The sequence below is a fragment of the Callorhinchus milii genome, unplaced genomic scaffold (genome assembly GCF_018977255.1).
Source record: "Callorhinchus milii isolate IMCB2004 unplaced genomic scaffold, IMCB_Cmil_1.0 Scaffold22, whole genome shotgun sequence".
Classification (NCBI taxonomy): Eukaryota; Metazoa; Chordata; class Chondrichthyes; order Chimaeriformes; family Callorhinchidae; genus Callorhinchus; species Callorhinchus milii.
Window position 1 is genome coordinate 506,683 of NW_024704763.1, and position 16,528 is coordinate 523,210.

Genomic DNA, 16,528 nt, shown 5'->3' on the forward strand with positions numbered 1-16,528 from the left:
GAGAGTGCTCACAGCCCACCTACTTTTCTGTTTGCATTCAGTCAGATATTGCTGTGGTTTGTAACACTGTAACACGAGGAATGTGGTTAGGGTCATCTGAAGCGATGACTGGTTTCCCCCGGGTACACACAGGCTGCCAGGCAGGCGGGCAGGGTCCAACCTCTCTTTCTCTCTCATTCCCATTGTTGGTTACAAACTCTCAGCCCCCGAGTTGGCAGCAATGTTTGATAATAAGCCTTGGAATCTCTGACATAACATATAACCCCCTCCCCCTACTTGCAGCTCACTAATGGGGGACTTGCTATTTTATGCAAACTCAATTAAAATCTGCTGTGAGTAATGTCTTGTGACAGGCTAATCTACATCAACTGACCCTACAAAGCCTGGTGCTCTGCCTCCCTGCTTTCCACTTGTCTCTGACCTGCTCAAGTGATTGCAAAACCAGCTAACTGTTCCCTGTGGATCTCTGCTCACCTCAGGCCGGCTCCTGGACTATCCCGTCACGCTCCCCTCCGCCTGACACAGACGTTGCATCCAAGGTGAGGGAACTGGCCCAGCCTTACAGTTACCTGCTTTCAGAAAGTTGTGTAATACTCATTTTGCTGTCAGATCTTTTAATGCTTGACTTTAGTGCTGTTTGCTGCTGGCATCCTCTGCCCCTTACAGTCTGGCTCCCTTTAAGTGTTGCTAAAGTTTGAGCACTCGTGAAGTTCTTATCAGGATGAATTCCTGGCGGTAACTGTTGTAACTGCTGTTCTCCGTGGGTTTGATTCATTCTGGGGGTGAGACACAATTTACTAAGCTCATCAGTGGGATCGGCATTGCTCCGGGGTAATAAGCCCTTCAAAAATAAAAATAAAATTCATGACTGTTTGTGGGATGCTGCTGTGCGCAATTGGCTGCTGCATTTTGTCCACAAAATATACAGTCAATTCACTTTATAGTATATTTTGTGAAGCACTTTGAGACGTCTCGAAGATGTAATAAGGTGCTATATTACATGCAAGGATTATTATTATGTTTGATATGTCCTGTAGCTCAGAGGTTAGAGCACTCGCTTTGCAAGTGAGAGACCTGAGTTCAATCCCCGGGGGGTCAGGGCCAAACCTCGGGCAAGTTTCCTTACTCCACACAGAGCCTAATAATAATCCTCCAAAACAAAGCAATAATAAATTGGTCATTTTCAATCCATGACTGTTTGTGGGACATTGCTGTGCGCAATTGGCTGCCGCGTTCGCCCACAAATATACAGTCAATTCACTTTATAGCATATTTTGTGAAGCGCTTTGAGACGTCGAGAAGACGTGAAAAGCGCTATATAAAATGCAAGGATTATAATTATTATATTGGGATTAAAAGATCTGCTGACATCTAATGAACTGTTAGAATGGGCTCGATGGACTAAATGGCCTCCACCTATTCTTGTTTTCCTCTATTTCCTTTCTTGCCTTTGAGTCACAAAGTTGTGGTTTCAAGCCCCACATTGGGGACTTTGAGCTCCCAGTCCAGGCTGATGCTCCAGGGCAATGCTGGGTGGGGGGTGGGGGCTGACACGCAGGGCAGTGCACGATCAGTTCACATTGCAGTATCTAAATCTCTTCTGGTTTTGTTGCAGATTTTACAAGGAGACATCGAAGATGGATATGATAGTAAGTGACAGATCCAGTGCTCGATTTTATGTCATGTGATCATAGTTTGCGAGTTTCTCTGTGTCACCCCCCCCACACACACACACACACACACCCTTTGCTCCTGAAGTGCTTCTGGTTGACATTCCCCCCCTCCGATAAAATCAGCTGATGTCAGGGCTGTTTGCGGGACAGAGCTGTGCACAAATTGGCTGTTGCATTCACCCAGAAAATACACAATCACTGCACATCACAGTGTGTCCTGAGAAGTACTTTGAGACATCTTCTGATGTGAGAGGCGCCATATAAACACAAGGGTTTATAACTTGAGTACCCCTATGACGGGCTGTGTGTGTTTGGTCTCAGCCCGGAACCTTCCGTAATGTCTCGGAGGAGGAGCAGGCACTCCGCAACAAACTTGAGCACCTCACCACCAGTGACCACGGCCCCGTGTTTGGCAAGTGTCAGAGCCTCCCAGCACACACCGTGCAGAAGGTAGGTCGGGGAGGTGAGTGCGGTGGGAGATTGCGGGGGAGGAGAGTTTGGTGGTAGGGGTGGGGGTTAGCGTGGGAGGGAGGGGAGTTGACCACTCACAGTGTTTCACTGACAGGCAAAGGATGAGCTGAACGAGGTGGTGGAGATGCGGGCAAACTATGTGCAGGAGCTGCGCAATCTGGTGCAGGAGAGCGGTGACCCCGCAATGCAGAAAAGCCGAGACAAAGACGATGGCTTTTTCCTGCGCTTCATCAGAGCCCGGAAATTCGACGTGGGCCGAGCTTTCGACCTGTTGAAAGGTGAGGCCGTGGGGACACTGTGTACCGTAAGGCTTTGCACATTTGTGAGACCCCAACCTTCAGTTGAAATGTTAATCTGAGCTTCCCGTCTGTCTGCGCGCTGTTCAGGTGGATATTTAACAACAAAAAACAGCAAAATTACATTTGTAAAATGCCTTTCACGTTGGGAGGACGTCCCAAGGCGTTGGAGACCCCGCGTGGGAAGGAGTTGGTGGGCAGAGACAGACACACTAAGCCGCGGGCGGGGGGAGACACACTGAGCCAGGGGAGATGGGCACTCTCTGGACTGCCTGTGGCTGACGCGCTACCCTCGTTGACAGGCTACCTGCGGTTCCGTGACGTCTATCCCGAGCTGTTTGAGAAGCTGACGCCGGAGGCCGTGCGCAGCACTATCGAGGCGGGTTACCCTGGCGTGCTGACCAGCCGTGACAAGCATGGCCGTGTGGTGCTGCTCTTCAACATCGAGAACTGGGACTACGAGGAGATCACATTTGATGAGGTGAAAACCTGCCCCTCCCCAGCACAGCGAGTTACCAGCTCCCAACATTTGCCGGCTGCCCCTCAACACTCGCAGGCTGCCCCCCAGCAATATTCACCCACTGCCCCCCAGCAACGCAACTGCTGCCCCCTGCCTCTCGCCCTCTCACCCGCTCTGATCTGGACCAGAGTCTCCACATTAGATAAAGGAAGCGACAGTGTCTCTTACTGGGCTTTTGGTTTTGACCTGAGCCATTTCTTCCTTGGATCAGATCCTTCGTGCTTACTGCGTTATCCTGGAGAAGCTTCTAGAAAATGAGGAGACGCAGATCAATGGATTCTGTATCATTGAGAACTTTAAGGGATTCACAGTCCAGCAGGCGTCCGGCATCAAAGCTTCTGAGCTCAGGAAAATGGTGGATATGCTGCAGGTGGGTGTTGGGAGCCAATGAGAGACAAGGATCCATGGCTATTTGTGGGACGTTGCTGTGCGCATTATGGCTGCTGCATTTCGCCCACAAAACACACAATCAATCCTGTGAAGCGCTCTGAGATATCCTCTTGAGGTGAAAGGTGCTGAATCAAATGCCAGAATTCTTATTATCATTTTTCCCCCAGGACTCATTCCCAGCCCGCTTTAAAGCGGTTCATTTCATCCATCAACCATGGTACTTCACCACCACCTACAACATGGTCAAACCTTTCCTCAAGAGTAAGCTATTGGAGCGGGTGAGTGTGAGCTCTCTTGTACGAGGGGGAATAATAAGTGTGAGTACACGAGGGGAACAGCGAGTGTGAGAGGAGGCAGTGAATGTGAGAACTTGGCGTGAGATGACAGTGGAAGTGACTGTTATTGGGAACGGTGAATGTGTGAGTGAGTGTTATTGGGGATGGTGAGTGTGAGAGTGACTGTTGTAATATTATTATTGTGGCTGTTATTGGACACCACTGTTGCTGTAACCTGGCTTCTGTTAGGTCCACATTCACGGTGACGAGCTGGAGCCGTTCTTCACCGAGATTAGCTCCGACATCCTGCCCTCGGACTTCGGGGGCTCGCTCCCCAAATACAATGGCAAAGACATTGCCGACAAGCTCTTCGGCCCCAGCACGGACTCAGAAGACACAGCACTTTAACTGGAGGTGGAAGAGATAGCCTTATGTGGTGGTGGGGTGGGGGTGTTATTTAGAGATTAGCTTAATGTCAGTCAATGTCACACACTGGAGGTCACCAATTCCCGCGGCACTTTACTGGGTGGATTGGAATTGTCTGACGTCCCGAGTGCAGCCCCTGTGGTGACTGAGTTTCTGTGTTAGTATAAATATTGATGGTTTAGGTTGTCTATTGCCCACAGGCAATGTTTGCAGACTGCACTGAGCTAAAACAACAACTTGCATTTATATAGTGCCTCTCACACAGGGTCAGGTCCCAATTGTTTAAACTAATAGCGCACAACGTGTCCCCATGGACAGCATCGTTTAGAAGCCGTCAGAGCCGAGGGTGAGGGTAACTTTGTGTAACTGGGGCTGGTGTAGTCCAATCCAGCAGCGAACTCAGTGTGGAGGCTACTTCCTATTCGGGGCAGGTCAGTGAGAGGGTTGGACCCCATTCTGTGTCACCTCCGTCTGTGAAAGCGACTTCGGTCACCAATAAATGTTGGTTATTGGGAGAAAAGTGTTTGAGCGGCAAATTCTTTCCAGTCTTGATAATGACATGTTAGAGTCCGGCGGGGAGCTGGGACCCTGCTTTAAGGGGCATTTGAATTTGTGTTGGGTTTTCCTGGCAGCTGAGATTTCCAGTAAGAAAATTCACTGGATTGGTGACTGTCAGGGAATGACCGGGATGCCACTGACGTTATAATATTGGCAGCCACTTGGGGGCGCTGCAATGCTGCTCAGGGCGGCTGAGAGGCCAGTGAGCAGTTTATTGGGGAAACCTCTACATCTGCCCCCAGACAGCAGCAACCGCAACCCAGAGATGGAGGCAGTAAATACATCTGAATTGACCCCTCACTCACCATAAATCACTGCAGCAATCTCCAGCTCCAGTGCACTGAGTACTGCTGGTGTGGGAGCCGCAGGGGAGGAGAAACACCTGAGCTATCTCTGCCCTGAAAACAGACCAGGCTCGGCTGGTGAGATGTCCAGAGACGAATGAAAGATTTTTGTACATTTTCGGTTAGCATGGAGTGGGCGACGGCAGCAGAATAAACGGCTGTGACGGGTTAATGCCTGATGCAGATATCACCAGTATCTGGAGATCGTTATATATTATAATCACAGCAGCTGATACCATCAGAATGTCTCGAAACGCACGCAGGGAATACCTATAAAACGCAGTGGCAAAGGCAGTCGCTGATTAATAATAATACTGCACTTGATATAGCACTTTGTCACATCAGTTGAGACATCTCAAAGCGCTTCACAGATTTTACTGTAAAGTGGATTTACTGTGTATTTTGTGGGGGAATGCGGAAGCCAATTGCGCACAGCACACTCCCACAAACAGTGGTGGATTGAGTGATTTTTTTTGTTAGCACCGTGTTATCTTCAATATCTATCTGAACATAAATAAATCATCATAATTGCAACTCGAGAGAGAAAATACTTACATTTGGTACAGTGCCTTTTCACTTCAGAAGGACATCCCAAAGCACTTCACAGGGTTTGCAACAACATTTATATTGCGCCCCTCACGCAGGGTAGAATCCCAGAGCGCTTAAAGTTTACTGTAAAGTGGAGTAATTGTGTTTAGGCGAACGTTTTAGATTCACAACCTTTATTTCAACAATTCAAAACTTAATTCCATGAAGTCAGAAAACAAGTCCATAAAATATCACAACAGTTGTAATAATGCGACACAAAAAGAGTAAAACAAATTGCACAATTTCCACTCTGTAGGTCAACAACACCCAATTTTTTTTAAAAAAGAAAAAATTAAATTCAAAAAGGTAAACATTGTGATGTTCATTGCATTGCTAGTTGCTTTTCACTGCAATTTACTAACTGGAAACCTGTGAGACCCGCAGAGAGTGCGGCCTGGGACAGAGACCGGGAGGGGTGTCAGCAGACACCGGGAACTGAGCACAAGTGCAGACGTGGGGTGTGGTAAGTCAGTACCGTGTCCCAAACAACGTGAGGACCGATTGCAGCTTTCCCAGCCAGGCCCTGACATACAGTAGCATAGGGTCAATGCTCCGCAAACGTGTGTCCTGTCCAGCACGGACTTCGGCCTCATTGCACAGACGTGAATCTCGCTAACAGCAGCTCTGGCCCGTGCCGAGCACGTGTGCAGGACACTGACTGCTGGACACTAAGGTGAGGAAGGTTTACACGACAGCTACAGTAGCAAGTCTGATCCACACAAGTCTCGAAGAAAGAATTGTACAAACTGTGACAAAGACGAGGCAGCCTTTAAACAGCAGCCTTTCATCCAGATGATATGAATCTGCCAACTCACAGGAGCTGGTGTGAGCAGCACTGAGAGCACGACATGAACACAGCCAGGAGAATAGCTCAGCCTCTTCTTAACTATAGGTTGATGTGACAGGCTGGTATTGCAGCGCAGAATAACAGCGCTACAACACTTCACCTGAGTTAAGACCTTTCACTCTCCAAAGGCAGAGTGGGTTTTATTCTCGTTTTAAAAAAAACTAATCTCAGAAGGTATATAACTGGCAGCGATGTGCAAGGCTGCCTCACTGTCCCACCACACGCCGCCTGCAGAATCTGCTGTCAATAGGCTGGCTGAAGCTCCTGGTCTTATAACAAAGCGCTTCACAGGCAATTGCTGCCTCTTGTGGTGACTGTATTTGCAAGCCCACAAACAGCCTGGAGCTGAAGTGAGTTACTGGGGGACTGATAGCTACCATGAGCCAAATGGCCTTTGCTGTGCTGTTAACAATGTCTAGGACACTGGGAGAAACTGCTTTCTCTTTTCCAATAACATTGTGGTCAACAGTCTTCTCCTGAACAGGGAATGCTCCTCTCATTAATACCTCATCCAATTAGACTAAGAGCACACGGAGCGGGACTGGGTTTTGCCTTGAAAACACAACCAGGAAAAAGACTATGTTGGCACTGCCCAATGGCTGGGCCATTCGGGTCTCACACCAGCACCCCAGGCTGAGGCACTGCTGCTGGCCTCCAGGCTGATATGCAAGTGACCATTGGCTGAAGCAGCTGCACAAACCAGCCATGAGTTTATCCTGACCACGGCCACACTGACAAAATAAACACAAACAGTGAAAAGTGCAAAGGATAAAATATTCCAAAAGATCCTCATTCCCCTGAAGGCAATGAGCAGAGTTCAGGTTGATTTGATGTTGCTGAGAGTGAAGAGAATGAAGAGAGTGGAGGGAATATTTCATCAGAAGCTTCTCAGAGCAGCGTAACGCACTGCTCCACATCCAGCCTCTCAGGATAGGTACATTACATAGGGCTGCCTCGCCCACACCCGAGCGATCACCTCGCCCACACCCGAGCGATCACCTCGCCCACACCCGAGCGATCACCTCGCCCACACCCGAGCGATCACCTCGCCCACACCCGAGCGAGCACCAGTGGCAGGGTTCATGGGTCCACTCTTGCCAGAGTTTTCAGTGAACCTTTGCTCTTAGCTTGTCTGAGCCAAAAGGATATGGAATTTGAAAGGAAGCCACACTAATTATAGGAAAAAAACATTTTAAATACACATGGAAAAAGGCAAACTGGAATTATACGAAAATAAATTAGTTCACTGGAATTGTGTGTCTTTCATTTCAACTCAGCTACTGAACACAACACATATTTCTACAACAGTGTCAGGCTGTGCACAACTGCTGCACAAAAGCCAGCCAGGAGAACAACCATTTATTTGGTGATCAGTAAAAGCAGCCTGGCTAAATAACTAGTTATCAGTGTTCTTGACATTGAAGGCAACTGCTTTGGTCGACTGGGAATGTGAAAGGCTAAAGGACTTGTGGAGGTGAAGAGCCCCCCAGAGGGCAAATCCTGCCATGTTTTTCCTCCCTCAAAAACTCAAGTCAACTCCATGACCAAGTAACATGTATCCAACATGGTCCAACGTGATTTTGCTAGAAATCTTCCACAGCGGACACTAGCCTGGCACAGGCTTAGCACAACTGGCGACAGGAGGTAGACTAACGCTCCAGCCATGTGCCAGTGCCCAACACTGCTCCTGCTCACAACACAGAACACAGAAACCCTCCGCACAGCACTACTTGCTGCCCACGTGTCTGCATTACTCTACACTTAAGTATTTGAGCGGAACAGTCATACAGAACAATTGTTTTACAGAGTCTGACAGAAATTATTATAAAAATCATACCCACCCGCAAACACAAACACACTCGTTCTCCTCAATTAGGGACAGGTCTCCCCCAATTTGTTTGGGGAGTGGGGGGGGAGGCAATCACACTCTCCAGCAAGACTTGGTAGAAACGGGGGGAGGGGGAGCTGAAACAAGGTACAGTTGTTTTAGAAACTCAGAAAGTGGAAGCATTTTGAAATGTGATCGGCAAATAGTTTCAAGCATTATTCAGACCTCTCACCTAAAGTAGAATTAGGCAATCAGGAGTTTATTCTGATTCCATCCCGATCAGACAATCAGTGACAAAAAGCAAACGTCACAGAGTGCCAGGTGCCAGAAGTGCTTTCAGTCAGGAACCTCCTGGTGTTGTGACCAGTTAGTAAATTCATCTAAAAGTTCTGCCGAAGCCCTCAACCTGAGTAAGAGTAAAATTTGATGGTCACAACTTGAATGGGCAGCAGTAGCTTTGACAGCAGAGAAACCAGTAGCGCATTAAACATCTCAACAACCCCCTTCCATTTGGTTTTCACCTCCCAAGGACAAGGTTCCACTATCTCAGGCATCACCTCAGTCTGGCCGGCTACCTGTCCCTTTACACTAAAGCCACACACACACACGTTCCCAACTGCCAGCAGCTAGAAACAGCAGCCTGCCCTGCCCGGGAAGATAGAGAAGCAGAACCTTCAGCAAGAGCCCATTTCACAAACACACCCTCACTCCCCATGGTTTAATTCTCACTGCAATAACTACATCTCACCATCCAATAATCAAGTACATCTTTTCTTTGGTCTTCAAAGAGTAAGAGAAAGTGGGTGGGAATGGGCTAGGCCAGCCGGGAATGAGGCACCCAAAATAAAGCTGTGAAAATGAACAAGTGCAAAAGGAAATGAAGGGAAGATAGCAAAGCTCAGATAGAACAGGATTGAAGATAAATGGAGTCACGCACAATTACTCAACTCCACTCACTGACGACAACTGGAACAGTATGGTATGAGCACAAGTACACGGAAAAACAGCGGCTTCGAAACCATTTAAACACCAGACCATTTGTCAAAACTAAGTGCTTTCTGTGTGTGTCCGCTCTTCACACAGCTTTGCGATCAATGCATTAGTTACCTGAACAAAGCAAGGTTTACAGTGGGACAGAAATTAGAGTAACGCTTTAAACTGACCAAAAGTCGGTGGCTCTAGAAACACCTATTTACAGGTATCTGCTACCTGGTTTTGAAGTCACCTGGCAGCTGTGAGCAGCAACCCTAAACCCTTGTGTTAACATCTAGAGATGAATGAGGACTGGACATAGCCAATAATGTACTCTGCTCGGCCTCTCCAGACTCGCTCAGGCAGATTGCTGCCATTGCTACTCGGACACAAAGCACACACACACACACAGTCTGGCTCAATGTCAGGGACCCGCCGATCGCATGGCACAGTGTGAATGAGCTGTGCTCTGTTCTGTGCCTGGGTTACACAGCTGAAGCGTTTGTGATGAGCTGCACAGACCCGAAGATTTCAGCATCGTAATATTCACATTTCCAAATCAGTCAAAAAGCTGGCGAGCAGCCAGGCCGGTTACAAGGCTGAATGTGCTACAGCTCTGGGTTTGACGACAGATAGTTAAACTGCTGAAGCTCCGAACTGACCTGTGGTCCCACCCTGGCCTCACTGCCCAGTCACGAAGGCAGGAAGCATGGGAAACTGTGACATCTGCAACGTTTCATAACTATACAATTATCACAAGAAGAAGTTATGAAACGCTTCAAATTTCACAGTTTATTAGGTTCAGGCAGATGAGGAGAGAACATGAAGGATTTAATGGAGGTCAAATGCTTTTCTTTTAAGACTTGGGATGCGATAGAGGTTCTGACAGACAGAGCGTTGCTGGCGACAGGAGCCAACTGGTATGAATTGTCTGAAACCGTGGCTTTTATGTTACACCAATAAATCTATTCCTGGAGAGCCTCAACCAGTAATGCTTGCACTAGCCATTAAAGCGTGGGACTTGAAGCCACAAGAGCTCGCAAACTCTAAACCATCCTCAATTAAATAAAAATACTGGTGAAGACTGATCCATCACCTCTAGGCAGTACAGGGCAGAGATGTGAGAGTGGATTGGGGAGGTGTGGGGGAATAAGAGACCACACAACAGAATGTCAGAAAGTTTCAGAGATAGACAACATGTGAGCTCTTGCTTACTGAAAGGTGGTGTGGGCACCATCACTGGATGCCATGGCAACGGGCTGCAATTCCCACCACTCTTTCCGTGTGACCAGCATGAGCTTGTGCAAAGTGAGGCGAATGGTGGTGACGGTACGGTGCAATCAACAAGGAGGATTTGTGGCCAAGATCAGACCTTGTGATAATTAAGAGTTCGTCAGGCCTCCCAGTGGAATGCTGAAAGGGAATACTCACTGGGCAGCTCAACCTCTGTATAACCCAGTTTCCGTGGTCATTACTTTTGTGTTGATTAAACGTGACGTGAAAAACAAAATTAAATAAAAGCTTCCCTCTAATGTGATGGGTAAGGTTGATACTCAACAACTGCAGGAAAACACAAGGAGAGTTCTATGGGGCTGAGGTCAATGTGAATCCCATCAAAGAACCAAAGCTCAGACCCCCAGCGACAGGAGAGAGTATGGTGGGGGCTGGAAGCCACAGGGCGAGGCTTTGGTGAAGTGTTTTACATAATGTGTTGCCGACCTAACGCTGCAGTAAGTGCTGTTAAATATAAACACTGGAGCTCCGGAGAGATCGATCGCACAGGCCAGCTGTGGATAGGACAGATCAGTGAGCTCCAGTCTGAGAAAGGCCAAACACAAAGGAATCGGTTTGCCAGGTTCTTCCCTGGAGAGGCGGAGGGGCACATTCTGTCCCCCTCCCCGGTAAAGAGCCACGTCCGGCTCTTCACTGCTACAGTGTCTGCAGCCACTCGGGAACAGGGGTACCCGTCCGTCAGGAACACGGCGAGGATCTGCCTGGGAAAAACAGCTCACTTGCTCGCTTCATGTCCGACTGCTCCGCTCCAGCTTCTCGAACTTCTGGGAACAGCTTCTGGGAAGAGAGTTCTGCCGTACCAGGTCTTTGATTAGAGAAAGGCAAAGAGGGCTCAATAATTGTACTTAACTGGCTGCAGGCAGAGCACTTCTGCTGGTTCAACCACATTAATAGCAGGGAAAGAGTTTTTAAGGTCCAAACCCAGGCCAGGAATGTGCTAAAGGAAAGGGTGGTGAGCGAGGAGTTTGGCAATGGGCGGCGAGGGCTGGCTAATCGCTCTGGTCTGAGCACGACTGCTCTGCGGCTGCCGCACAGTGTGACTTGTTCTTCTGCCACTGGCAGACAGCGTTGGTGTACTCCACAATCAACTTATCCATCCACGTCAGCGGCTCTGGGAACAGCACCGCACCTTCAAAGAAGCCCAGGTGCCCTCCATGCAGAGTCAGCACAAACATAACGTTCTCCTTTTTCTCTGTGGAACAACAGAGAGAACAAGGTCAGAATCCCCCACACAGCTCAGCCTCCAGGGACATCAGGCACAACACTATCCCTAATCCTGGCAATTCATACAGTGCTGATATCACCAAAACATCTCAAAGCGCTTCACAGGGAATTGGTGTCCAGGGTCATGATGTTGGGTCAGATAAAAACATAAGAATTCGCTGGCCAAAGAAAACCAAGGTCTATCTAGTTCGCCTTCATGGCAGTCACTTGACATGTGTCCCAAACCATATACTGTATTCCCAGATATTATTTTCTAGCAGAAATCTATCTAATTTGATGTCGAGACAGGCCGGTTACTTCACTCATGGTTATAGAAAAGTCATCTTTCAACCACTTAGACTGCTGAAATTCTGGAGCAGTTTATGGGTGAAGAAGCAGGATTGTGAATGGAAACTCCCTGAATTTACACAACACATTTGTTTATCACCAACTATAAACCTTTTAAACAGTTAGCCTGCCTCAGGGTGACACTGCCCCTTCCTGGAATGTATCACACACAGCACCCAAACCAGGGTGCTGTGTGCGACACATTCCAGGGCTTAATTACAGGGTTCCAAAGCCATGAATACTCTTAGTTTAAAAGATGCAGATAAAGAACAATGATGTCCCTCAGGGCACTGTGTTTGTCCAGCACACTGTTTATCTGCAGCACCTGTGGCTCTGCTCATTAACCCCAACACATTTCATACTCAATCTCTGAACTGTGGCTGCAGGTGGAGGCACACGTTACAACAACATCAGAGCTGCTGAGCGGTTTCTCGCTCTAGACTCAGGGCAGCCTGTACGTAACAGGGAATCCAGCAAACAAGAGTGGCCGCTGCATTCACTCCACAGGCCCTGGGCTGAGGGCAGCTCTCTGGTTGCACACAAACATCGCCAGGTCAAGAGGAATAATACTTTTTAAACACAGAGATGAACTTGCAGATGTTTTAAATAATACGGTAACACTTGGAAAATGGGAACAACTTTCCCCTTTGTCAAATCACCATCCTGTCCTCCACTGAGCATCACCTATCTGGGATTGTCTGGATAGACAAGAAACATTGGACATAATAGTGTATGTATTGATGTATGTAATGCACCATGGCTGTTAGTTGGACATTGCTGTGGGCAAATTGGCTACTGTGTTCCTCTACAGTCGCTGCACCTGATGGTATTTACTGTGAAGCACTTTGAGAAGTTGGGGTGTGGGCTGTATCAAATGCCAGGGTTATTATTATTATTAATAATCTGTTAATTGCAATGGAAACTCATGACCCCTAAAACAGCCATGAATTGAATAACCAATTTTATTTAGCCACTACAGCTCAGGTCTCTCTCAGGCTACGTAATGTGAACACAGGTGTTCCAGAGGTCAACACTGGGGAGTGCGGTTGGCACATTGTGTCTCCAGATCAAAGCAAATCTCAGTGAGCACCTCCCAAGTCCCTAAGTTCCAACTTGGTCTTAGCCTGGAATTTGTTTTAAAAATGTCCAATTGTGCAGAATTGTGGAAGTTCAATTTGAAGCCGGATGGTTTTGTTTCAGCAGTTAAGACCTTGGCTTCCAAATTAATGCTGCATTTGAAGCATTTTCCACAATCCTGAATCATAATAATAATCCTTGCATTTGATATAGGACCTTATCATGTCTTCGAGATGTCCCAAAGCACTTCACAGAATATACTGCAAAGTGTATCTTAAACTTTTGGTCCCACAGGCTGAGACTGGGTGGAATTTTCCACCCACCGGTGCCTAAACGTGCCTAAAGCAAGAGCAAGCCCACCACCGGCACTCAGCAGCCCCCTACCCCCATTGACCACTGAGCGCCCCCACCACCAAGCCCCCGCCCCTGGGAGGGAGGCGAGTGATCTCTTACTGCTGAGATAAAAGAACTATCTACAAATTGAAGTGAAAGGATTAAAGCTGCTAAAAATGTCTGTGTAAAGTGAGTGTCGCGAGATAGGAGCCCAGGACTGAGCGAGCTTACGTACAAAGGGATTAGGCTGCAGCACTGTGAATTCTCCAAGACACAGGCAGCAAGAACGACAGGCTAACACTGTACAGTAAAGTAGAAGCACAGTGAGATGGCGGCTTCTGAGCTAATCCACCTCAATGTTCTTGCCTTACAACCTACACTCTGCTTGTGACAACCATAACCAGATCCATGATACTCCCTAACTCAAAGGTTCAGTTTGCTTATGAACCATCTCATGTCAGGCCTTGGGCCCCGCCTGACCTGCTGCCCATCACCCCACTTCTCGCCGCCATCCGACCCCCCCACCACATGAACGATAGGGAGGGATCTGCAGCTAGGCGATTCCTGCACAAACGCAGCTCGTTCACTGTGAATCGTCCCCTATTACAAACACATTTTCCCTCTCCCCGCACTGCCTCGCTCCAGGTACCACACAATATAATCCCTCCGCTCCCCCACCCACACAATTCAGGTCAGAGTTCACGGTTATGAGACGCTCACTCCCACGTGTGCAACCCATTTCAACTATGACAGAAGTGTTTCATCCCGATGTGAAGCTTCCCCAACACTCAGTTTAGGAACTAATCTGTTAAAAGCGATTGCTGTAACTTTATACTGTGCATCTTATATGTAACTGAACACAGCAGTGCTTAGTGTGTGGCAGTGCCTTACCTCATGCTCAGTGTGTGACAGTGCCAGCACAATGTGTACAAGTCTATCTTCAGAGAGTTTCTCAATCAGCTCACCTGCCAGCGACCGAGGAATAGTCAGTAAGCTTTCATGCACTAGAGGGTCATCCATAGCATTCACCAGCAGAAGAGGGACGTGGATCTGTGGCAACAGTTAACAACCAGTCATTATACAAGGTCCTGAGGCTGTGAGGAGACCCAAGCCCAGGCTACTTGCCTCCACCCATCAGCTTTTTATATAATCCCTTTGACCTGGTTTAGAAACCAGGGCGAATCAATGTAAACAGGTGCACGGGAGTGGAGCTGGACTGACAAGGGGAGGTTATAGAGTGGATGATATAAGAGACAGTGACACTAATTTACAAAACAGAGATGATACTTTACATGCTATCCTTTACAACAAGGACATTTCCTAAATTGTGAGCAAGGATCAGATTAGCAACCATTCCTTGCTTGAAGCGGGGGGTGGGTGGGTGAAGTGGGTGGAAGAGCAGGAAAGAGAAACAGGAACTCGGGAGATGGCACACAGAGTATGTGCTCCGACACTGTTGGCTATAACATGATCTGTGCTTTACGTGTGCTTTGTTGTGACAACTGGCACATCAGAGCGCTTTGATTGTATTACAGCTTTGGAACCCAATGCCACTCAATGGTCGTTTTATATTTACCCACGAACAGACAAAGAATTGATGTACATCCATTGTACGGGAATGACGACTGCTGATAAGCTATGTCCTTAAGCCATTCAAAGCCTCAGGGACTCTCTCGCTGATCTGTATCCTGTTGGTTCACATTCCAGGAACAGAAGGGCAGCTCACCTCACACACAGGCTGAATGACACTTCCTGCACTTTCAACCATTCCCGCTTCCACCAATGTGAAAAGGAACAAGTCCTAAACCGACGAGCATTGCTGCTGGGCCCTTTTACACCCAAATTAAATTTGTATGAACAACGTAGGGCTATGACAAGTCCGATCGGAGCAGTGAGAGATGGAAATGGGGGTTGATGCAGATATCACACACTGCAGCGGGGAGGGTAAGAGGAAAAACAGCAGTAGAGAGAAAAGAAGCCAGAGTCATCCATTTCCACATTTACTCCCCGACACCAGACAGATCTGAATGCTCACTGTCTGACCTCCAGCAAAACACCTTTCAGAAATAAAATTCAAAAATTCTTTTTAAAGCGATTTTTTTTGGGGGTCAGCCGGGTGTCTGACACATGTGGGAGCCCATCACCGTTGCTTAAGAGTATTCAAACCAAGCTGAGAATTCCATGCAGCCCATCTACACATGGAAATCCCAGAGATAGATTATTGTAAAGACACTAGAAGATAATGTAAGTATAAGACTTTGTTCAAAGGCACGGATCAGGTTACAATTGAAATCAAGACACTTACATTGTGAAGATAGCGCATACAGCTCTCTCTTTCATAATACTCCTTCAGCGTGCTATAGCCATGGAATTTTCTACAATGAAAATACAAAATAATTAGAAGGAAGCACGTTGTGACTGCACTCATGCGATTACAAGCAAAACCATTTAGCTGGCACTCTGTGATAGTGTTCAGTATTTACTATAAAACAAGGCAAAATAACTAGATTGGTATCAAATGTGGGGTAAAGGCTTTTAGCTATTTAATGCTCAGATAATTAGTCCATTGGGAAACAACACAAGAGCTTTGTGAAAATGGACTAGTCTCCAACACAGCCACTTACCTCATAATGTTATCATCAATGTGCATCAGGGAGGTCGCTGTGTACAGTCTGCTCAGGTCCACATCCGCCAAAGAGCTGCACGTTTTATAGCCATTTTCTCCAAACAAAATTTGTCTACAACGCACAAAAGGCATATTTAAGCACAAAATTTCTCAGCCAACACCCCGTCCACCCCCAACAGGCAACATCCCATCCCCCCAACAGGCAAGCCCCCCGCTCCCCCAACAGCAAACCCCCCTGTCCCCCCAACAGGCAAGCCCCCCTGTCCCCCGAACAGGCAAGGCCCCCGTCCCCCGAACAGGCAAAGCCCCCGTCCCCCGACAGGCAAGCCCCCCGTCCCCCGAACAGGCAAGCCCCCCGTCCCCCGACAGGCAAGCCCCCCGTCCCCCGACAGGCAACCCATCCCCCTACACAACAGGCAACCCAACCCCCCCCCCCACACAACAGGCAACCCCCCCCCAC

At 48.0% G+C, this 16,528-nt stretch overlaps 2 protein-coding genes across 4 annotated transcripts in view; one reads left to right on the top strand and one right to left on the bottom strand.

Moving 5' to 3' along the window:
- Nucleotides 1–357: 357 nt before the first annotated feature.
- rlbp1a (retinaldehyde binding protein 1a) lies at nucleotides 358–5,149 on the top strand. Its single transcript, XM_007908361.2, has 8 exons — nucleotides 358–539; nucleotides 1,616–1,649; nucleotides 1,995–2,123; nucleotides 2,239–2,422; nucleotides 2,743–2,921; nucleotides 3,172–3,330; nucleotides 3,518–3,628; nucleotides 3,875–5,149. Exons 2-8 carry the CDS (start codon nucleotides 1,638–1,640, stop codon nucleotides 4,031–4,033), a joined length of 933 nt encoding a protein of 310 aa, XP_007906552.1. The 5' UTR covers nucleotides 358–539; nucleotides 1,616–1,637; the 3' UTR covers nucleotides 4,034–5,149.
- Nucleotides 5,150–5,658: 509 nt separating this feature from the next.
- abhd2a (abhydrolase domain containing 2, acylglycerol lipase a) overlaps nucleotides 5,659–16,528 on the bottom strand; it is a 36,727-nt gene continuing 25,857 nt past the window's right edge. For 2 of the 3 annotated variants that reach the window (XM_007908358.2, XM_007908359.2), the window contains exons 8-11: nucleotides 16,067–16,180; nucleotides 15,748–15,817; nucleotides 14,408–14,492; nucleotides 5,659–11,673 (exon numbers count right to left, since the gene is read on the bottom strand). In XM_007908358.2, coding sequence (XP_007906549.1) covers nucleotides 11,471–11,673; nucleotides 14,408–14,492; nucleotides 15,748–15,817; nucleotides 16,067–16,180 — 472 coding nt within the window. In that variant the 3' untranslated portion in view covers nucleotides 5,659–11,470. The remainder of the gene's footprint in view (nucleotides 11,674–14,407; nucleotides 14,493–15,747; nucleotides 15,818–16,066; nucleotides 16,181–16,528) is intronic. The other variant, XR_006085666.1, reaches the window with a different exon arrangement.